The sequence below is a fragment of the Ceratotherium simum genome, chromosome 9, assembly GCF_057802395.1.
Source record: "Ceratotherium simum simum isolate JZ-2026a chromosome 9, ASM5780239v1, whole genome shotgun sequence".
Taxonomy (NCBI): domain Eukaryota; kingdom Metazoa; phylum Chordata; class Mammalia; order Perissodactyla; family Rhinocerotidae; genus Ceratotherium; species Ceratotherium simum.
Window position 1 is genome coordinate 80,826,292 of NC_141908.1, and position 23,446 is coordinate 80,849,737.

A 23,446-nucleotide genomic window follows, 5' to 3' on the forward strand; every position below is an offset into this window, starting at 1 on the left:
TCCATGACTGGCCCCTTCCTTTCTCCTCCGTCTGCTCCCTCTCATGCTGAGCACTCCAGCTGTACAGAAATCTCTGGTTTCTGTGTGTGTTTTGGGGCTTTCATGATTCCTCTGTCCAAACACCATCTTCAGGCTTCTCTGTACATGTCCAGGTCTCAACTTAAAGCCATCAGGCAGGCCCATTCCATAAACTAGGTCTAGTCTCTTCAGTACCTATTTTCAATGTTCCTTGATCATCCTTTCATTCAATAAATATTTATTGAGTGCCTACTGTGTCCCAGGCACTGTTTGGGGACAAAATGTCAAACATAACAAGCCCATGTCCACATGGAGCTTGTGTTCTCGCTGGGAATATGTCAGGCAGCGATGAGAGCTTTGTAGAAAAGGGAGCAGGATGAGGAGATAGTAACAGGGAGTCGGTTGGAAGGCCCTACCTTGGGTGAGGTGGCCAGGGAAGACCTCTCTGGTGGTGTGGCATCTGTGGAGAGGTGAATGAAGGGCACAGCGACTCTGTGGCTGTCTGGGAGAACAGACTAGTCAGGGAAGAGCATGCCTCAAAGTCCTGAAGAGCCATGCTTGGCATGTTCGGGGAGCTGCAGCAAGGCCTGGATGGGTGAGGTGCATGGAGCAAAGGGAGAGCTGTGCAGAGTGAGGCTGGAAAGGCTGCAGCGAGCAGCCCCACTGGGCTTAGAGGTTCCAGTAAGTTCTCCGATTTTCTTCTAAGTGTGATTGGAAGCTATTGGGAGGCTTTGACTGTCCTGATAAGAGTTCTGTTTTCTTTTTTGTTTTAAAGGGATTACACTAGCTTCTGTGTGGAGAAGAGACTCTAGGGAGTAAGTGGAGAATCCCAAAGCCCAGTCAGGGGTTGTTACATCTCTCAAGGGGAGAGCTGAAGGTGGCTTTGATCGGAAAGGTTTGCTGGTACTTCTCACACTGCCTGTGGTCAGTTGGGAGATAGACACCCTGCTGATGCAGGGCTCAAGACTTGTCTTGTTCACTTCACAGTCCCAGTGCCCACATGATGCCTGGCACACCATGGGCTCACCGTAGATATTTGCTGGACAAAGACCTGGCTTAACAGCAGTTAATATAAAAAAGACTTCAGGATTTTAGTTGACTATACACTTGATGAGCCAATAGTAGCCCCATTTGGCTGCCAAAAATGCTAATGCTGTCTTAGGTTGCATTAAAAAGCTGGGGGTAGAGAGGGAGTGAGGTGAAAAAGACAGATGTGAGTCCCAGGGCACCCCATGCTGCTTCTTCTATATCGAGACTATTGACCATTTTTTCCCCTCTATCTTCTTTCTAGTAATTGCATCCCTCAGTCACAAGACCACACACTGGATTCATTTGTGGGTCTCTCTGTTGCTTCATTCTTATGTTCAAACAATAAATTCTCTATGATGTCACTTAGATTTGTCTCTTTTTTTCCCTTTTCCACTGCTCTTGACACTGTCTGAACAATAGTCCATGCCTCTACTTGATAACAATTTCCAGGCATATGAGACTCAAAACAACTTAGAACAACTCTATTTCTTATTTTTAAGAGACATCATGTACTCTTTCACAGAGTTTGTTATGAAATTATACTTTATAGGGTAGTGGTGACTAGTGAAATATATAGCTCTTGATGGTAAAGCCATTAACAAAATCTTACCTCTCGGACTCACATAGTAGAAGGAATTTGTGCTTTGAAGCTGGGAACCTTTCAGATCCCAGCTGTCCCCCTTGCTAACTTTATGACATAACCCCACTGAGCCTCAGTTCCCTCCTCTGTAAAGTGAAGATAATAACGCCCAACTCACAGAGCTTTTGTGAGGATTGAATGAGATAACATATGTTGAAATGCTTATCATGATTTCTGACCCATGTAAGTTGGTAATAAGTTTTAGTTCCTTTCTCCTCATCCCTGTTAAAGAGAGAATCACTGTGTGGAAATGTACATTATAAATAGTGGAATTAGAGGTGTGTTGTTTCACTGGTTAACAGTGAATAATGGTTGTTTGCTTGTGACTTATAGGGTAGCCTGTACCCTTTTTTCTATGGTTTAATCAGTACCAGTCTCTTGCTGACAGTAGAAATATTTATCAAGGATCTAGGAAACATGTGAGTTGTAGTGTCTGAGTAGTAGAAATAGTCCAACCCTGTAGATCCCAAGAATTCACAGAGAAAGAAGTTTCCTGGGAGGGGTCTCACACAAGTAGTCTTTTCCCTGTCACAGATTTAAAAAAAAAGGAGAGAGACTCCATACAAGTGATCTGTGAGGACTTTGGTAATCTGTAACTGTTTATCATGTAAAGATGAATAAAATACTATCTTTGCCTTCATTGAATTTGCCCACAAATGAACATCATACAGAGTAGAACATGGCACATTTGCTTGGAGGCAAAGCTCAAGTGTTCTGGGGAAACAGAGGAGGAGAGAATATTCTACGAAAAGGAGGTTATAGTGGGGAGCTGGGCCCAGGAGGAGTAATAGTATTTATACATGTGAGGTTTGAGGCATTTTCAACTAAGGAGAAAGACAAATGGAAAGAAACCAGGAATCACTCTATATGACTTCAGTAAAAGGTGAATAGAGGAAAATACGATGAGAAAAGTAAAAAGGGTTCAAACCTTGGATACCAGGCTAAAGAGACTGGTTATTTTCTAGGCAGTTGAATTTAGTGAAGGTTTTTGGGTAGGTTAGAAAAATGGTGAAAGTGATGTTTGGCGTGGGCTAATCTGGGTGTGGTAAATAAGGGGTATAGTAGCGTTGGGGAGATGGAGGTAGATCAAGAACAACTTGGAGGCAATTGCCAAAGTTCAGCCATGGGATGGAAAGAGCCTTGGGTCCGGTTGGGAGACTCTTGGAAGGAAGACTTGTGACTGTTGCTCATGAAGACAGCGTGTGTGCCGTCAGGACAGGGAACAGCCCTGAGCCTCTACATGGCTTCTTTTCAGTCCTCCAGCTCAGCTGCATTCTCTTTGCGGTCCTGTATTCCAAAAATTAAAAAGAACATTGCCTGTTATCAGCATTGATTTCATGATATCCTTACGTAGGAGAGCAGCAGGTGATGAGACTTCCAAAGAATACTGCTCTCAGTCACTGATCACACTCTTAGCTCAGTGTTCTCCCCGCTCCTCTTTGGGTGGTGGTTACTCAAGCAGCCTTAGGGCCTTCGGTTCTGTGATTCAGGAAGCTGTGGTTGTAAGGACGCAGAGGTTTCAATTTATTAAATATTTTAATTATTTTGCAACTTATTCCAGATAATTAAATAATACCATACCATGAAACTTGTTGTAAGATTCATATCACATTTTTCAATACCTGAGTTGAGGAGATGGAGCTGAGAGTCCAGGGAGAGCAAGGTGGTTGGGGTGTGCAGAGTACCACAGAAGAGAGATCTGCATAGAGAGCAAACTCCAGAAGTACTTAGAGAATCTCTCTAGCGTTATACACAGAGTACTGGTGAGATCACACATGTGAGGGAACTGCCAAGCCTGGGAAAATAACTCCACAAAAGATCCAGGAAACAGGACCCAGAGCTTACACAGGATCAGGAATGGTACCTATTCCCACCAGCAAGACTGGAAAAACCTTGAAATCCACAGGACATTGGATTGGGTATGCATGAAGGCATCACCTGTAGTAGGCAATGTAGAGTAAATGCTGCTCTAGTCCTGCCTAACAAATCTTAAAAGCGAAGCCCAAGAAGATCAACTCTTTCCAAGTGACTCAACTATACCCCAAAGATATAAAAATATTTATAGGAATATAAAAATACTGATCATCCCACAAGGTAAAATTCACAGTATCTAGCATCAAGTCACGCATGCAAAGAAATATGGAAATATGACCCATAATGAGAAAAATCAATCATTAGAATCAGAACTGACACAGATGTTAGAATTAGCAGACAAGCACATTAAAAAATTGTTATGATTGTATTCCATATATTCAAAAACCTAGTGAAAAATTGAACATGTTAAGTAGAGGTATGGAAGATATAAAAAGAAAATCAATCTTCTGGAAATGAAAAGTTCAGTGTCTGAGATGAAAAATACCCTGGATGGAATTAACAGCAGATTAGACATCGCAGAAAACAAGTGACTGTGAAGACACAGGAATAGAACTGCACAAACTGAAATACAGAAAAAAAGAAGACACACAGAAATGAACAGTGAACTAGGGGACAGTCCAAGGTGGCATAAGGTATGTGTGATTGGATTCCTCAAATGAGAGAAAAGGGAGAATGGAGAAAAAATATATGAAGAAATAATGGCCAAAATTTTTCCAGATTTAACAAAATCTGGAAACCCAGATCCAAGAATCTCAATGAATCCCTAAGCACAAAAAAATAAGTCTCAAAAATTTTGAAAGGATTCAAGGCATACAATATATATTCTCTCACTACTATAGAATTAAAGTAAAATTCAAAAACAAAGAACTCTGGAAAATCTACAAATATTTGGAAAATAAAGAACACTTCGTAATAACACATGGATCAAGAAAAAACTAAGGGGGAAATTAGAAAGTATTTGAACTGAATGAAAATGAAAACACTGCATACCAAAATTTGTATGTTAAAAATATATTTGTAGGATGCCACTAAGAGGATAATATATAGCACTGAACTACATTAAAAAAAGGGGAAAGGTCTCAAATCAATGACTTCAGCTTTCACTTTAAGAAAATAGAAAAAGAAAAATAAATTCAACCCAAATTAAGCATAAGAAGGGAAATAATAAAATTCAGAGTAGAAATAAATGAGCTGGAAAAAGTTTGAGAAAATCAATAAAACCAAAGTCTAGTTTTTTAAGAAGATCAATAAAAGTGATAAATCATTAACCAGACTGATCAAGATAAAATAATATGACACATGAACATTATTAGGATTGAGAGAGCGGACATCACTACAGATTCTACTGATATTAAAAGAATATTAAGACAATATTATGAACAATAAATTTGAAAATCAAGATGAAATGGACAAATTCTTTGATTGACACAAACTTTCAAACTCATGCAAGAAATAATCTGAATAGCCCTATAGCTATTGAATAAATTGAATTATACTTAAGTACCTTCCTACAAAGTAAACTACAAGTAGATGGCTTTACTGATGAATTCTACTGTTTTATAGGAGGAAATAATATGAGTTCTTCAGAAACTCTTCCAGATAGATAAAGAGGAGGGAACATTTCCTCAACTCATTCTGTGAAGCCAGTATTACTATGATACCAAAACCAAAGAAAGATGTTAGAAGAAGGAAAACTTTAGGTTGATATCTTCATGAATTGGTACACAATTCTTTTTAAAAATTTAGCAAATTGAACCCAATAATATATTTAAAAGATCATAACCAAGTGGAGTTTATCCCAGGAATACAAGGTTGGTTTAACATTTGAAATTACTTGATGTAAGTCACATATTAACAGGCTAAAAAGGAAAAAACATATGATCACATCAGTGGACACAGAAAAAGTATTTGACAGAATCCAGTCTCATTTATGAAAGATTTAAATTTAAAGTATATTATTTGGGGACAAATTCGTGGTAAAATTATAAAGAAAAGCAAGAGAATTATGAAGTGCAGAATTCAGGATGTGGTCACTTCTGAGTGAGGAGGGACAGGAATGAGGTTGGAGGGGGCACCCATGGGGCCCCAAAGGTAAAATCACATTCTTTTCTTCCACCGACTGGTTGATACAGAGGGTTTGCTTTGTTTTTGTCCTTTACACCTTACACGTGTTATAAATATTTCTTAATGCTTCAATATTTAATAAAAGCAATTTTTAAAGCTAGTGGGGTTTTTCGTTGTTTTTTTCTGAAATTGTCATATAGCAGATAGACATTTATTTACTCTACTTAACAGCTTTGGAAACTCAGAACATTTGCATATTGAAAGGAGTGCCCCCTGTGCCAAGTATTCCATTTTTTTTGGAAATGTAATGTGATATTTTCTATAATCAGAATGAACTTCTCTTTCAGGTATCATTACCATGTGAAGAACAGTGAAATTAGTGCCAGCAAGCTAAAAAATAAATATGTAGGGACTAATACCCCAAGGGTCAGTTATGTATAACTCAATTATTGGAGAAAGACAATGAGGTGTAACTATACCAATCATATTTTTCTCTACAGTTTACTACTCAACATATAAGTGAATTTGTATTTATTCCAAACAGTTCTAACATGTTTTGGTCTTTATTTAGACCTTTCCCAGAATCAGACTCCAATTACCTTCTCCTACACCTTCCTTGCCAGGATCTTGTCTGCAGATTGCACCACAAGAATTTTGCTAGGTTTATACACATTTATGTTACAAGATTTGTATAACCATATGTATACCACCATGAACATATGTCTCATTCGTTAGTCTAGAACCCTTGCTGAATGGGTGTATCCAAATTGTTGCTTCCTTTCTTTACTCTTGTATATATTGCGTTCATTCACTCAGCAAACATTGATGAGTATCTAAGAGGTGCTCGGCATAATTCCAGGCTGTCAAGGAAAAACAAGATGCATCCCCTCCTTGAGGTGCTCATAGTTTAACATGAAACAGACCTATACACAAATAATTGAGATACTGACAAATTATTCAGTCCCTAAGCTCAGCCTGGAGACATGGCGAAGATGACCTTGAGAAGATGACCTTTGAATGGGGTCTTAAAGCATGCTTTTGAAGCAGGAGCATGGGCAAGCTTGCATTATGATTCAGAAAGAACTGTGTGTGCTAGTTGTGTATTGTACAGGTGTGTGAAGTAGCATGGCCTGTACAAAAACATACTTTTGACGTGCTCGCATGTAGAGGACCTAGCAGAAGTGGTGGTGTGTGAAAGACAATTGTGGGCCATTGTTGAACACCTGCTTCTGCTAGGTTCCAGAATAAGTTTCTACATCCTATAAGTTGTCTCCAACTCTGAGGTGGGGAGCATTATCTACATTTTACAAATGAGTTCAGTAAACTTGAAAAAGACTAATTATCCCACGGTCACACAGGTAATTAGTGTCAGAATCCAAGTCCCTTTACGTCAAAGCCGGAGCTCTCCCACCCTTCGTGCTCCCCCCTTGCCATGACTAAGACCATGTCCCAGGGCCCCAGGTGCTGGCAGTTGTTCGTGCTCCTCCCAGATCATTGGTTCAAGTTCTCAGTCGCCTAAAACCCTTATTATTACTGTGAACCCTCCTATCTGTCAGATCTTCCACTCTATTCCTAAAACATATCTTTCTTCCTTATTTTACTATTTATTACATTATATTGTATTAAATATATTATGTGTTTGTATCTTTTCATTAGACACGGTTGAGTATCTGATTCTTTTGAGAAAGACAGTGTTTATTGAAGGGATTCAAAACAAATGAATTAATGAATTTATGAAGGAATGATTTGATTTTTCCAATACTCTTTAATGAGATAAAGACAATAGAGTAAGAACATATCAAAAATATTGGATTTTCCTAACTTTAGATTTAAGCTTTCCTAAGATTCATGGAGAAAGAAAGGGAATTTGAAAGAGACCTCTGAGAAGTTGTGAACATATGACTAGCTGGATAGCGTTGAGGGAGTGGGCCCTCATCTCTGTCCTGGGGCACCCTGGCTGAGAGATGCACTGTAAGACGGGAAGAAAACTTCAGCTGCTGAATTCTGATTAGCGACACATCCAGGGAGGAGCAGGGTGCTTTAGGGGAAGCTTGCTAAGAGAGATGGAGAGAGAAACATTTGCGTCATTATCTCGTACTAATTCCGTAACTCCTTTTTCAGCAAAAGGCTTGCTTTTGTTTTTTGTTTTCAAGAGATGGAAGAATTTTTCAGCACATAAAAATTCATAGTGCTGATACTCAGAAAGTCTCCCTAAAGAGAAACAGTATGCCAAATAGCCATTGACATAAGAAAGCACTATAAATTAGTGCAGTAATAGTTCATGGTTGCTAAGGAGGGAACTAAATTTACAACTTGAAACACGTTTGCATTCCTTAAAAATTCTGGAATTCAATCAGTGGCATAGAAATTGATCTGCTAAAAGAGAAGAAAATTGATTCTTAATATTGGCAACTACATCAATTTTGTTGTTGTTGTTCTGAAGGAGCAACTCTTGGAAACAAGTTTATTAACCATTAAGGAATTACTTGATATTTAGTTTCCTAGCAAACTATCCAAAGAGAAGTATTTATGACCTCATTTGAAGATAGATCTTTATTGTGCCAAACATCACCTGCAAAACTGCAGTCTCTATTATGTCAAAGATATGGAAATCAAAAATTAAATGAAATGGAGCTGTCTGTGCAAAAGACAGGCATTGCATGATATTTTCAAGTGCTGCTTTGCATCAAAGTATCTCAATAAGAAGTAGTGGGAATGTGAACACATTTGCATGTTCCCCATTCCTGACATAGTGTTGGCATTCTCAAAAAGAATAACTGTAGCTGATGGCAATCTTCATCTGAAGAGATTTGTGCATGTTAGCAATATACCATCTTCTGTCAGCATAAGAAGAGCATATGGGGCCCATTAACTCGCCAAATCTACCACTGTTCTGCAAATTTTTATTAAGCAAGTGCAGTCCTAATAGTCACTTATGTTATAGGATGCGTATCAAATGCTATCAATAAGCGAGGGGATTGTTTTTCCCCCAGTGAGAATGCATTTGAAGTATATAAGAAGGCTTGACAAAAGAATAAAACACTTTAAGTGATCACTATATTAATAGAAATGTATCCTACTGGGAAGCCAATATATTTAAGTATTATATGCACTTTAATGTTTGCCACTAACACATTCTCAGAATGCTGTCTTTTTCAAAGATTCCCCCCCATATTTTCTTTATTTATGGTTTCTCTCAATTCTAGCAATGAACCTGGTTGAGATTAAGCCAAAAGGTACCATGTGTTTATCCACACTTTTTGAAAAGGTGCCATCAGCATTGAGCAGTTCTAATTAGCTTCAAAGGTCTACAACCAAGATAACTAGAAACACAGGCCAGCAGGCTGCTGTGTTTCCCGAGCGAGGCTTCCTGAACCAGGGGACACACGGGAAATTAACAAACATCCAAACCCAAGAGTGTCCTCCTTCTGAAGCACCTTACTGTAATTAGATCAAATAGTGGCCATCAATCTTGAGTTAAATGCCAGGAAGCATGAGCTTTAGTATAGAAATCCCATTATCTAAATAAATCCAGAGAAATGTCAAGAGGGGCAAGTCCACAGTGCCCTCTGAGTATTTAATAATGATTATAATAAAAATGTCTATGAATTTCATCTCCAGAAGGACTCAATGTTTCATTGATGTCTCTTCAGTTACTGTAATATCCCTTTAAAGTAATCAAGAGCAAGTAGTACCAACCCTTGGGTAAAACTGAAGAATAAGAAAGGGAATAGAATAGGCTCTGGAAACTTAAGAAAAAAAGAAAAGAATCTGTCATCAGAACCAGAACAAGAAACTTTGGCTCCTGCTCCGTCGACGCTCTCTGACTTTGGTAGCCTACCATTTTGGAATGGAAGACCTTTCCCACACCTGGCCCACTCATTTGTCAGCTTCTTGTATACAAGCTCTTCATTTAAGATGACACATCTGTCACATTCATGTTACTACTGTTCCAGTCTCTGTGCTATCTAGATATTATGGAGTGAAACAACTAGACTGACGCGCCAGCCCCGAGAGAACTTTATCGTAGCTCTAAGGTAATGAGAGTTATAAAGGAAGTTGAGTATTAATTATAACACTCGTCATTTAAAAAAGAAAAGCTTGGTGGTGTATGTAATTTTACCTCATTTTCTCATTTGCTGCTGTTATTTTAATCGCTTCCCAGCACTAAGCATGTGCATAAAAGATGATTGTTCCCAGTTTAACCTTTTAAATAAAATGTATTCTATTAATTAAGTCATTACAGTTCCCTCTCTTTTCTATTATGTTTATTCATTTATCTTCTGTCCTAAAGATAGACATCTGTGTCAGTGAATATTTTGGAGAAAGACCTCTAATTTTTATGCCTATCACCCATTTGGATTTTCTACACTGTCTTTTGAAGCAGTTTATGTTAGTGTTCTAAAGAATTTCAGATTGTCAATTAAAATAATGATAAGTATTCCTACTAAAAATAATAGTATTCAGCCAAAAACTTAAGAAGTTACTATGTTTAACCTAATATGGCTGAGGAATTTGCAGTACTTAAATTGGCTTAGATTTAATGGGATAACTTGTCTGTTAAACAAAAGAAAAGAAAATGACAAAACAACAAAACCATACCTTTGTATGAATTCCTTTTTCAGAATAACCACTCATCATAAGACCATGTAGTCTGAATACCATATCCCCTTTGCCTTTCTTCCACTGCAGGGTGAACTAGGAGCCAGGTAAACTGGGAAGTGAATCGTGCTGTGGGTGTTGGACTATCCATGAGATAACAATCGAAAGTATCCTGTGCCCTGCCTCAAGCATAGTATGCTCTCAATTCCTTTCCCCTCTGTTGCTTTATACTCCCAGGCAAGTTAAGTCATCAACACCCCATCGCCATCAGATTCACCACGTTTACCACTCTCTCAGTCTCCATTTATCAAAAGTTTTCATTTATTGAGAAATATGTACCTGGCACTGTGCTAAGTTCTTTTGTACATTTTTTTCGTTTAGTTCTCACCACTCCCTGTGTAATGTTTTTATGTCATTTTTCACGTGGGGAAACCGAGGCTAAAAAGAGCTTTTTAACTTGCCTGGTAAAGCTGGGATTCAACCCATGTCTGTCTCATTATTAGCAGTCACGTTATTCAGCCTTTCTGTTTGTTTTCTCGTTAATGATGATGATAATAGCTCATATGTATTAAGCACTTGCTATATGATCTGCTGAGTACTTTGCATAAACTTACACATATAATCCTCACTACAAGCCTATGGGGTAAGCAGTATTATCCTCATTTTCTGTATGATGAGATTGAGGCACAGAAAGTTAAAATAAATTGCATATAACTAGTAAGTTTCCAAGTCAGAATTTTAATTCAAACAGATGATTTCTCTTGTTGATTAACGCTTGTTTAATGTTGGTCACCACAGAAAGATTTCTATTAATAACATATATTCAGATGAAAAGGATAATAGTTTTCTAACATATAGGTGTTTGTCAAGTGTTTTTTTATCTTTAATTCATGCTACTGATGAATTCAAAAAATACAACATCTCTTCTATAACTCATCACAAGTATGGTAAAGTGGTTAAAGTGCAAAGTTTAAGTTCTGGCTGCTCTGCTTACGAGGTGTGCCTCAGTGTGTTTATCTGTAAAGTCAGGATAATAATGATACCCATCCTCCCAGGTTATTGTAAAGATTAAATGAATTCTTAGATATAAAGTGCACAGGACAGAACCTGCGTATTATGGGGGCTCAATAAGTAGTAGCTACTAGTATTATTATTATTATTGTTATTTTTAACATCATCATTGCTTTTCAGTACTTTTCTATTTATACTGTAGATTCCACTGTAAGTTTTTTTAGTCTTGGGAAAGAAAGACAGAACTTGGCCCATAATTGGAGCCTGATAAGTACAGATTGACATCTCCAACTAGAAATATGGAGAAAACTCTAACAAGATTTTTAAGCAGTTGATACTGGAAAAATCACAGATATGTAGTGCTTTTTTCTAGAAAATAAAGAAATAGCATAGGAAAGGAGGGCTGGGTGGGAGTAGGAAGCTCTATGGACAGTAACTGGGTCAATGAAATATGACTGAATGCTGTAGCCAGAGTAAGGAGGGGTGTAGTACTGAGACCAACCTAGAGTTAGGGGATGGAGAAGGTCCTCCTTGTTAGCAAAGTCCTCTCACTTGCTTCAACCTTTGGGCACCAGAGTGCTATAGACTAACAGACAATGGCACATGGTAGGTAATGAACAGCTGTGGTTGAATATTGAAGTGATAATCCATGCAGTGATGCTTAAGGATTGAGAACGTTGCCTCTGTGTTCATGAGGGATGTTGGTTAATAGTTGTCATCTGGTGTCTTTGCCTGATGTTAGTATCAGTTTAATATCAGCCTCATACAATGAGTTGGGAAATGTTCCCTCCTCTGAATTTTCTGAAAGATTTTATGTAGTATTGTTATTATTTCTTCCTCAAATGTTTGGTAGAATTCACCGGTAAAGCTGTATGGATCTAGAGTTTTCTTCGTGGGAAAGTTTCAACTACAAATTCATTTGTTAAAAAATAACTATAGGGCTATTTGGATTATCTATTTCTCCCTATATAAACTTTGGTAATTTGTGTCTTTCGCAAATGTATCCATTTCATCAGAGCTGTGTTAATCTAGGGTTTTTTGTTTTTTTTTTTTTCCCTACTGCTGAAGCAAGGCCCTTCTTCATATTCTAACTGAAGCCCCTGAATTATGAAATTTGTCACTTGGCTGTTGGGAATAGGCACTCTTCCCTGGCCTGTGTGAACTTGGGACACTGTTCCCTTTCCACGTTGGGGTGGTTCTCTCCCAGGTCTTGGGTAGTTTCCTCACACCTGCGGGATGATCAGTATTCAACTAAATACGTGAGTGGACCCTTTGCAGATCTCAGGAAGAATCCTGTATAGCTCTCTCTCTCCGGTTCTCTGCCCTACAAGCTCCATCTGCCGTGGCTTCCCTGGACATGCAGCTCCGTGTCCTCATGCTGGGATATCACTGGGCCCTGCTCATGTTCTCCTGCTTGCTCTGCAGCCTGGAAGCTTTCTCCAGACAGTACGCTGGGGTCATTGTAGGATTCGCCTGGTTTGTTTTCCGTCTCCCAGGAGCCCCCGCTCTTTGTTGCCTGATGTCTGATCTCTTGAATGCCATTGTTTCATGTTTTGTCTACTTTTAAAATTTTTTCAGGAGGAATTGTAAATCTGTTTCCTTTTGCTCGATTTTGACCAGATATAAAAATCCAATACTTGAATATTGAATGTATATATTGCTGTTATGCTCAAAGAGTTTTATTACGTCTGATTTCTAGGTCCTTAAGTTTAGTATCTCCTTTTGCAGACATGGAAACAACAATCCAGTTAAAAGAACTGAAAATACTGAAAATTAAAAGAAAATGAAATTATATTCATAGCAGATCTAATGCATATATATTTCTTTATAGCTGTCTTTAAAATATCTGCTAATAGAAATTAGGTGCCCCAGGTAGGCTGGGTGAAAAATTTTCTCAAATCTTCGCCAGTAAAAGATTTAACTTATTACGAGTCTATATTAATTTATTGTTCAAAAAATGGCTGATTTACAAGCAGGTCTGATCCTTGTCTATTTTATTTCTTCTCAGTGCCAGATGAAAGCAAAGTCCATTCATTGGCTGGACACAAATCGGGTAAGACATTCCTTGTAGCTGACTTTATATTCTCCTTCCTGGAAATCACTGGCTGTGTTTGAGTAGCAGTTGGAACCTGTTTCCATCCCCTAGTCACTGAAAGGCTTGCTAATTAATACATGAGATGTCTCTGACTTCTACAAAGATGAATTATTGCTCGGCTGCGTGAAGAGTGGCATAATGTATGCTGACTCAAAATGTTTGAGAGGAAGGAATAAAGGTTTCCAAAAAAATAATTGTAAAACCGAAAATCTTAAACCTGTATGCCAGCTGAACACTTAGAACAACAAAAAAAGTTATAAAGAAAACCCAAGAAAGTTGGCAAGTCTTTCCCGTGATGAGTTTCGCATTACAGTGGCAGGACAATAAGTTCCAGAATAAGAAAAATGTGGTCATTTCATTCTCCTCAAAAAAGAGTAGTCTTTTTGCCCGTCATCAAAGGGGATTGTGCCCAAGACGACTGTATTGTCTTTCTTTAGACTCATCAGTGAGCTCCCTAGAGGTTCTCTAGCAAGTCCACAGGGACCTCTAAGGCTCTACTGGGTCTTTCTCTATTGTGTGTGAGAGGCCTTCAGGTCTGAAATCCAAGCTCTCCTTCATTGCCAAGTGGCCTGCCTCCTATTCCTTTGCTGTTCCTTCACCATCATTCATTCACATGAGTTGAAAACACTTAAAGCCACTAAGCTAGTAAATGTGCAGGAATCCCTTTCTTCTAGGGGTGTAATATTTAGGGGAAAAATATCCATTGTACTCTTAGAATTGCCATTCCAAACAACAGAAGGGTTATGATGCACTGATGTCCCTCCATTTCTGAAACGAAAGTTAAGTCTTTCCCATTGCCAGGCATCTCCGACGTGGATGTGCCAATTACGTTTCAGCAGTAAGTGGCCTTGAGGCCTCATTACCTCCACCACGTTCCAGGGCAAGAATATGAGTTTTTTACGTTTCTTCTTTCTCCGTATTCTCTAGTGATAACAGCAGGGAAGGGCTGGTTCACAACTCTTAGATTGTCTCTCTTCTGCTTCTCCTAATAAAGGGCCTAGTAGGTGAGATCACTGTGAAGGGAAGGTGTCTGTAGGAGTGACAAATGCCGCCTGCTGCTCGTGCCATCATCCTCGTGCATTAAATTCTCTACTACTGGAAGTATTTTTAGGGGTCTGGAAAGGGAGTTCTCATGACCAAGGAACCCCAAAGATAGCCTATATTGTTTTCGTCTTAAATGCACGGTGCTGCTGGTAGTTAGTTCTCTTAAATGTGTTAACACTTGAAGATTAAAACCTCTTAACGTACTGGGATAGGCTGCAAGATAAAAAGTGGAAGCGTTTTTTAAGAATGTTCATCAATTTGATTTTTGAAAACAAGCAAATAATAAATTTCCTGGCTTTTTCCAGGAAATCAAATCTTATTCCAATCTTAATTCATTTCCAAGCAAATTACTGTTAGCCAGTAACTAAAAAATATCGTCACTCTTTTTAAATGAGAACGTTGTTATCTTACTGTATTGCTGTAATATTTTATATAGTGTGATATACGAATATTAATAAAGTAGTACTCCAAGTACAAAAATTGAAATAATCTTCCAAATTCAAAGAAAAATGTCACAAATGGCATAATTTTAAAGCTGTCAGTCAGTTAATTGTAAGGTTCACGTGGTGGCTTTACTTTAGCTCGTTGATAGAAATAGTGTCAAGGGTCTCTATATCACGTGAACCACTGTTTAAATACATCAGATGTTTTAAAGAAGATTTTGGTTACTAATGTACTGATATTACAAAATTCGCTATTCTTATATTTTACGTATCATATCACAGTGTCATTGAGTTTTTCATTGGCCATCTGAGGAACCAGGGCAAATGCTAAAAACAACCAGAAAGTTGGTAACTTTGGAGCAAAAGTAGCATGCAGTAAAACACAATGAAGGCTAAGCAGTCACCTAAAATAACACACTCTAGAGTTGAGTGAAATAAGAGCTCCTGTAAAACGTTAGCAATAGTTCTGAGAAAATACAAAGCAGCATTAAAGAAAAACATGCTACTGTGATTATAAATTTATACACTCCAAGAATATACTCTCCCCCATTTTTTATATTTATTTCTTTTGGAAAATTAAGCTTGAATTGTAATGGTCCTCAGGAACTCGTCCCTCACATAAAATGCAACTCCCTTATGTGTGCTGCATTTTTGTAGAGGAATTTCTCATTGGGCTTCAGTGGTGGTGGCGGTGGCGGTGGTGGTGATAATGATGGTGGTGCTGGTGGTTGTGGTGATGGTGGTGGTAGTGGTGGTGATGGTGGTGATGATGGTGGTGGTAGTGGTGATGGTAATGGTAGTGATGGTGGTGATGGTGGTGCTGGTGGTTGTGGTGATGGTGGTGGTAGTGTTGGTGGTAGTGTTGGTGATGGTGGTGATGATGGTGGTGGTAGTGGTGATGGTAATGGTAGTGATGGTGGTGATGGTGGTGCTGGTGGTTGTGGTGATGGTGGTGGTAGTGATGGTGGTGATGGTGGTGCTGGTGGTTGTGGTGATGGTGGTGGTAGTGATGGTGGTGATGGTGGTGCTGGTGGTTGTGGTGATGGTGGTGGTAGTGTTGGTGGTAGTGGTGGTGATGGTGGTGATGATGGTGTTGGTGATGGTGGTAGTGTTGGTGGTAGTGGTGGTGATGGTGGTGATGATGGTGTTGGTGATGGTGGTAGTGTTGGTGGTAGTGGTGGTGATGGTGGTGATGATGGTGGTGGTGGTCGTGGTAGTGTTGGTGGTAGTGGTGGTGATGGTGGTGATGATGGTGGTGGTGGTGGTGGTAGTGATGATGACAGAGGATTAAGGTCCTTTTGATTCTGGCAACCTCTTTCAGTTACAAAATCATTTAAAAAAATTCACCTTTTATATAACTATAATCTCAGTCTGCTACAGTTTCTGACCACCAAGCAAGTTACCAGTTTGGATTTTAATTTGTAATGTTCTGTGATCACACTTGTCTCACCAGTGTTGAAAGGGATCCTCAACTTCTTTTTGTTTCACCTTTCCTTTCCTCAAATCTTTTGTCCAGAATATTTAGGTTAAAAAGTGATATCTCTTTTGCTAAGAAGAAAGAGTATCTCCCTCTGTCCCTTTTTAATTATAGAAATGTGGGCAGCTTTCACACTATCCAAGACCATCAGGAAGTTAAATTGTATGTGCTGATCTAAATCTATCATCCATCCTCTTATTCAGGATAATATTCAACATTTTAATACATTCATCTGCTTTAAAATTTCTTCTGAGTCAGCTACTTAGTGTGTCAGAGCCATTTCATGCCAAGTTCCATCTGTTGGTCTGGCTTGGGCACCTCCCAAATTTGTGACAATATTTTTGGCACCCTTTCCTTGGCTTAATCTTTAAATGGTTGATTCCTCAGAGCTCAGATCAAATCAAAGGCCCAGGTGAGATAGATCTTTCCAACATTTTTGGCCCAAAATGTAGTATTCCCTCACGCCATCTGGAATCAATCCAGTATTCTCGAGACTCCTCTAACAACCTACCTCAGGGCAATGCTTCGCTGGCAGGGCATTGCGTCGCATCCCTTGGCAAGAAGATGGCAGGATGATTTTCCTGTTTGTAATCTTTTAGGGTCCTCCTCCCAGGACGAGAGATGTTAATGTCTATGGAATGGTGAGACCTACGCACCAAGAAGTTAGGAGCAAAATGCCTTTTGTTTGGTTGCTTTAAGAAAAATCACAAGCATCAGAGAGCTTTGAATGTTATAAACCAATGTTACTGCAATAAACAAAAAATTAAAAAAAAAAAAAAAGATTAAGTTAAAGAAAAAAAAAAAAAGAAAGAAAATTTTCTTTAGTTCTACTTATATTACTTAATAGCCTGCTTTTTGAAAGTTAAAAATTGAAATTATTGTTTCCTCAGAATAGTCAAGCATTAAAAAATACTGTTAGCTGGGGAAAAAAAAAAGAAAAGAAAAACCAAAGAAGTGTCTTTCACCTCTTTCCCTAACTGTCTCATTAATTGAATTCTGACAAAATTCCAATCCAGCAATGCAGGGGGAAAAAAAACTTTAGCAAAATGTATATTTTAAACAACAAACTGTTTTTAAAAAAAGACTTAAAATTCTTAGGAAACATTAGAATCCAGAGAAAATTACATCAAATTTGGCATAGCTTTTTTTTTTAAATTATGCTTTAATTTTGCAATGCTTAGACTCTAAGACTGTATCTGAGAAGGAATCCTTTCTTTTTTTTTTTTCCTGCATACTGAACTGACACCTAAACCAATAGTTTAATGCTCCTCAGCATTCAAACAGAAAGGACTTATAAATTTTATGTTTTTTTACTGTGCCTTCATTTTTTGTTGTTTTGATTTACCGCTTGGACTGTTTTAATATGTATTGACTGTCTGCAGAGATCTTTGCTGATCCAGCTCTTTAGGGTGATGCAGTTGAAGAAAGCCGATGAGTTCTTTTTATGAGCTCTGACATATTAATTAGCAAAATGGACTAAAAAGCTTTGCTATTTCTATTTTAATTTCTTATATTCTCAAACACCTGTCTATATAGCTGTAAAACAGGCAAGTCTGTAAAAGTAATGGTTGGCAGTAAGTCCAGACCTTTTCTGAGATAAGTTTATCAATTAATGAGCGAGTACTCGTTAACAATCTAGGGGGATCTCTCTATGAACTGCCTTGCAGCCACTAAGGATGTTGAGATCTTAACACATTTTACTGAGGAAGAAACTGACGCTCAGGGCATTTAAGTACTTGGTAGCTCGGCTGCTAACTAGTGAGGCTGGGTTATGAACCTGATGCTGTGTGATAGAGCGTACACTTCTGACCAATTCGTTTTCCGCCAGCATGTGCCTGATACCTCACAATCTTGGTAACTGAGAATATAGGAGTCAGACATAGTTCTAGTTGGAAGACATGACACACACATCAGGATATTCCATAAATCCTTATTTACTTTTTGTAACCTCAGCCAGCCAAACAAGGAACGCAGTAGGTACAATTTCTCTATCAGACTACTGTGATTCAGAGAGCATGAGAGGGACATCTAATCTGATCATTCTTGCCTTTGTTTCCCTGCATGCGTGTATGCCTGTGTCTGTTTGTAGGAATGTGTGGGCCAACTGAAGAGATCTATCAGAGAGAAAATAGCATGTGACATGCATGTGTTATGTGTAAATTATAGCAAATGGGCTTGTGAGGTGTATCCTTATGGCAAAGGCTGAGAGTTTACTATGCAAGTTGCTAACTTGCAGACTTAATGTTCTGTTCTAAATGCATTGTGTGTAAACTTCCCATCTAGAATGTTCAAATGTGGCCAAAAAATCTCTAGATCTTTCCAAAGGAATAGAACTCTTAAGAACATAAGGATAGTCACCTTAATACAAGACTGATGAATTATTAAATGACATTTCATAAATTTTGTTGAGTCTTAGTATTCCATACTTTTACAGAATATCTAAATTAAAATATGCATCTAAAATTTGCATATTTTGGAACACCAGCCACGGTCATTTTTCATGAGTCTTCTAATTTGGATTGCTGTTTTCCATGACTTTTTATTGTTATTGTTCATGAGGAACTAAAATCTTGGAGTGAGTGGGTAGTGGACTTGAACTCTTGCTTTCCTCATCAGTTGGTTAAGGTAATACTGCGTGATTATCTATTTGGACAAACATCTTCATTGGGTACTTTCTAAGCTTTTATCATTTGTTATGTTGGATAAATAGAGCTTTAGACACAAGAAATGTATCCATTTCTTACAATCTCCAGCTTTGGTTTGTATTTACATGGGATTCAGAATATTAGTATTAAAAAGTTAGCAATATGTCTAGGATTCTTCCCATACAAACTTGATTATGAAGCAACCCAGGTATTTTCTGTCTTGTAAAAGGTTCCTGAATACTCTGGTCTCTCAAATTCAGTGAATCAAATTGAATTAGAAACAAATATATCAGTCTTTTTAGAAATGAGATAAGATTCTTTGCTACTCAGATATGGTGTAGGTGTGTACATTTCTGAATTTCATGAGTAAATAGAGACTACATTTTTTTTAACATATCAAATTTCAAAATTAATTATTTCAGTTCTACTCATGTTTATTAAATGCCTACTCTGTGACAGGTGTTAAGTGTTGTATTGTGTTTGGAGATACAAAGTGACATCAGATATGGTCTCTGACTTAGAAAAAATGTTTATCGGGTGGTAGAGGACAAATATATACAAATGCCTAATTAAATATTGGTTTGGTGCCTTCATGCTAAAGAGTGCAGTGCAGAAATCTCACAGAGGAAATATTGCTTGATTCTGCTTGGGACTGAAGGATGGCTGTCATGTTTCAGAAAGGAAGTGCTTCTGTAGCTGGATCTGAAAGATAAATAGAAGTTTGAGAAACAGAAAAGGTCAATAAGCTAACATATTTCAGGCATATGAAAAGTTATGAAAACAGGAAACGTCATGGTGTGTACAAGGAATGATAAGCAATTCAGTGTGGCATGGGTGCAAAGGGGAAAGTGATGAGACGCCAGCCTGGGAAATAGGCAGGATTAGACATGTGGACTCCTACCAAAGGGAAGAATGTGAATTTTATCCTACAGGCTCAGAGAATCCAAGCCAATCAAAGGAGGGCAGTGGTCAGTTTTATATTCTAGTAATTTCTCTCTGGTGGTTGTGGGGATTTGAAGGGACAAAAATAAACAAGGAGAACAGTTAAGAGAGCCTTGCAGTCATCCAGGTGAGAGATGCTGGGGGCATAAATTGAAGCGATTAGCAATGGGAATGGAAAGAAAAGCAAGAAATATTTAGGGAATAAAGCCTTGAGCTTGTTTTGTTTTGTTTGATTTTTAGTTAAACTTAGTGCGTGAGTGAGGAAGAAGATCCGATGTGATTCTCAGTGTATCAGTCAGCTATTGCTACAACTGTGCTGCATGATAAAACCAGCAGTCACACTGCTTTCTGGATCATGTGTCTTCACATGGGCTGGGATTTGCTGATCTCAGAAGTGCTTGGCTGGGCTTAGCTCCAGCCTACAGTTTAGGGCCAGGCTTTCTGCTTGTGTCTCCCCGCACAAGTGGTTTCCTGAGGCATGTGCTTTTGATAACAAGGGTGATAGATGGAAATAGGGCAGATGGAGAGGAAACCCATAAGCTACATGTCGGAGCCTTCACGTGTTGAGTAACAAGCGGCAGTGAGAGCGGTAGAGGGGAGTGATGAGCAGGAGAGGAGGGAAGTGTGGCAGAATGGCAGGAGCTGTGAAGGAGTAGGGATTTTATATAAGAGGAACAATATACTTTAAAGTGGAAATGAGAAATAAGGAGGACATTGAGCCCCCTCCCAACCTGACCTGCAGGATACTGGTGAGAAGAAACACCTTCATGCGAGAGGGCTGCAGGGAAGCAGAATTCTTAGTGCAGAGCTGGATTTCAGTCAAGACCAAAAGGCAGGGGAATTTTCAGAGAAGAGGTTGAAAGTGAACAGCATTTCATCAACTGTGGAAGGATAGTGGGGACTCAAGAAGGCAAAGTGGAGGAGTCTAGGCTGGAGCGGACAGTGGACAGTGAGTCACATGGGAAGATGGACAGAGTCGGGTAAGGCAACAGCAGGGGTAAGGCGACAGCACAGGAAGGAACAGATGACCACACGTTTCACATCTTGGGAAATGACTGAGGATGGCAGGAGTGGTGGGCCTGGCTTGCTTAGATGGCTCTGCAGTTGCCAAGAGAATTAATCCTCACTCTTTGGTGAATAGAGAAAAGGCTTGGGCCAGTTTGGACTCAATGGTGGCCTGGGTGAGTTATTTCTTGTAAAGAGATCCTGTCTCTGAAGGATGAGTCGATGAAGATTTCCAGAAAGAAATGGTCCCAAGGTTACCAAAGGTTTGAAAAGATGCTTAATTTTCACTAGGTTTGGAAGTTGAGAAGTGGCCATTAGTAACCACTTCGACTGGAGTGAGTTTCAGGAGACAGGAGAACAGGAACAAAATGAAGTGGCTTGAAGAGGAACGGGACGTGGGAACAAGCATAGATGATCTCTCCAGAAGCTTTACGTTAAGAGAAAGAAGAGAGATGCATCTAGAGAAGAGAAGTTGTCTGTATTGTTCTATTTTATGTAATTAATGAGAAACACTGAACCATGTTTGTAGACTAAGAGGAAAGAGACATTTGTGAGAGAATAAATGTCAGGGCTAATCTTCCTCACACACACACACAAAAAAACAAGTGGGGATTTATAAAAATTAGCCTTGAAGAGGAGGGGCCAAGATTGCAGATAAAGTGGTGGGAATGTGTTAGATAAATTTGTAGGTAGAGGGTGTGAGAAATTAAGGATGTTAGCAGTCTCAGTTTTCTTGACGGTGTCAAAGTCTGTACATAATGGTGTTATAGGGTTGACCAATAGGCTGGCCAAGGAAATAAGAAACACTACAGATAATAGGTAACCCAGGTTGGGATATGTTTAAATCATTGAACCAAAATTGGATGGAAAACTATGAAAAAATATATTTACTCACACACACACAGATGCACACCACAGTCAAGGGTTGAGTGACAGGTGAGCTACAGTCATGCATACTACAGTCAAGGGTTGGGTCACAGGTGAGCTACAGTCGTGCACACTACAGTCAAGGAGTGGGTTATAGGTGAGCTACAGTCATGCACACTACAGTCAAGGATTGTATTATAGGTGAGCTACCGTCGTGCACACTACAGTCAAGGGTTGGGTGACAATTGAGATACAGACATGCACACTACAGTCAAGGGTTGGGTGACAGGTGAGTTACAGTCATGCATACTACAGTCAAGGGTTGGGTGACAGGTGAGCTACAGTCAGGAACACTACAGTCAAGGGTTGGGTGACAGGTGAACTACAGTCAAGCACACTATAGTCAAGGGTTGAGTCACAGGTGAGCTATAGGCATGCACACTACAGTCAAGGGTTGGATGAGCTACATGTTTCCCTGAACTAAAATTTTCTTATCTCTTGCAGTTATATTTTCAATTTCTATTCATGGTGGAATTATAGAATGTTAGTTCTAAATGGAACATTATATATCTCTAGTGCAACCACTTATTTTACAGAATAGATTGAGGCCTAGAGAGGGAAAGTCACCCCACCAAAAGCCCAGATGGTCAGAGACAGAACTGAGGCTTGGGTCTGTGGACTTCTAGTCCAGCAATCTCTTGCTTTGTGAATTCAAACGTCATTGCTACCAGTGTTGCCTGATTTAATAACCTAAACTGTCGTTAAAATCCTCAAAATTTCCCCAAACCCCGCATGGATAACAAAAATATAGAGTAATTTGGCACAGCACTAGTCATTTTTCCTTTAAGCTTCTCCCATTATAACCCACCAGAGCTGAATAAGCTTCTGTATACAAAAAGTCAGTATTGTGTTCAAAGCTTATAGTTACTATTCATTATTCTTTTTACTTTTTTTATGGAGTTCTGTTTCTTTATCCTCTAAATATAAATGCCCAGGACAAATTATTTTATTCTGAGCTCCAAAGGACATTTGTTGATGTGGTATATTTTGGTACATATTTTTCTCCTGTACCCTTATATATTGATTATTTACATTATAAAATTCTCAATAACAAAATTATTTTTTATCCTCCCTCTCATTATTCAGAATTTGACAGTTTATCTTTGGAGATAAAATTTACTAGGCTTAAGTGCATTGATTTGGAAAATTTATAGTTTCTAAAGTTTTTTGAATTGTTTGAACAAGTGAAAAATAATTTTTTAAAGAGAAGAGCATATTTCTATATATGTAAAATTCTTCAAATATGGCTGATCTCTCAAACTTCATCATCCATGGGGAATATGTGTCTTGTACATTTGGAAAACAGTGGTTTGGAACTGACAATTCTGATAGTGTTTCTAAATGCCAGAATGAACATCTGTGGTGAAAAATGTTATTAAAGGATTATGTGATCGTTGATAAATACAAAGTGAATATTTGACATCAGAACTTTACTATAGGGGCTGGCCCAGTGGGGTAGTGGTTAAGTTCATATGCTCTGCTTCAGTGGCCTGGGGTTCTCAGGTTTGGATCCCGGGCATGGACCTACACACTGCTCATCAAGCCAGGCTGTGGTGGCGTCCCACATACGAAATAGAGAAAGATTGGCAACAGATGTTAGCTCAGGACCAATCTTTTTCACCAAAAAAA

The 23,446-nt window shown here is 38.7% G+C and overlaps 1 protein-coding gene across 1 annotated transcript in view; it reads left to right on the forward strand.

Annotated features, from left to right (window-relative positions):
- The window catches only part of PARD3B (par-3 family cell polarity regulator beta), a 929,552-nt gene that overhangs the window by 584,204 nt on the left and 321,902 nt on the right, over positions 1-23,446 (forward strand). The window contains exon 16 of the mRNA XM_004426826.3: positions 13,248-13,292. Within this exon, the coding sequence (XP_004426883.2) occupies positions 13,248-13,292 (45 nt within the window). The remainder of the gene's footprint in view (positions 1-13,247; positions 13,293-23,446) is intronic.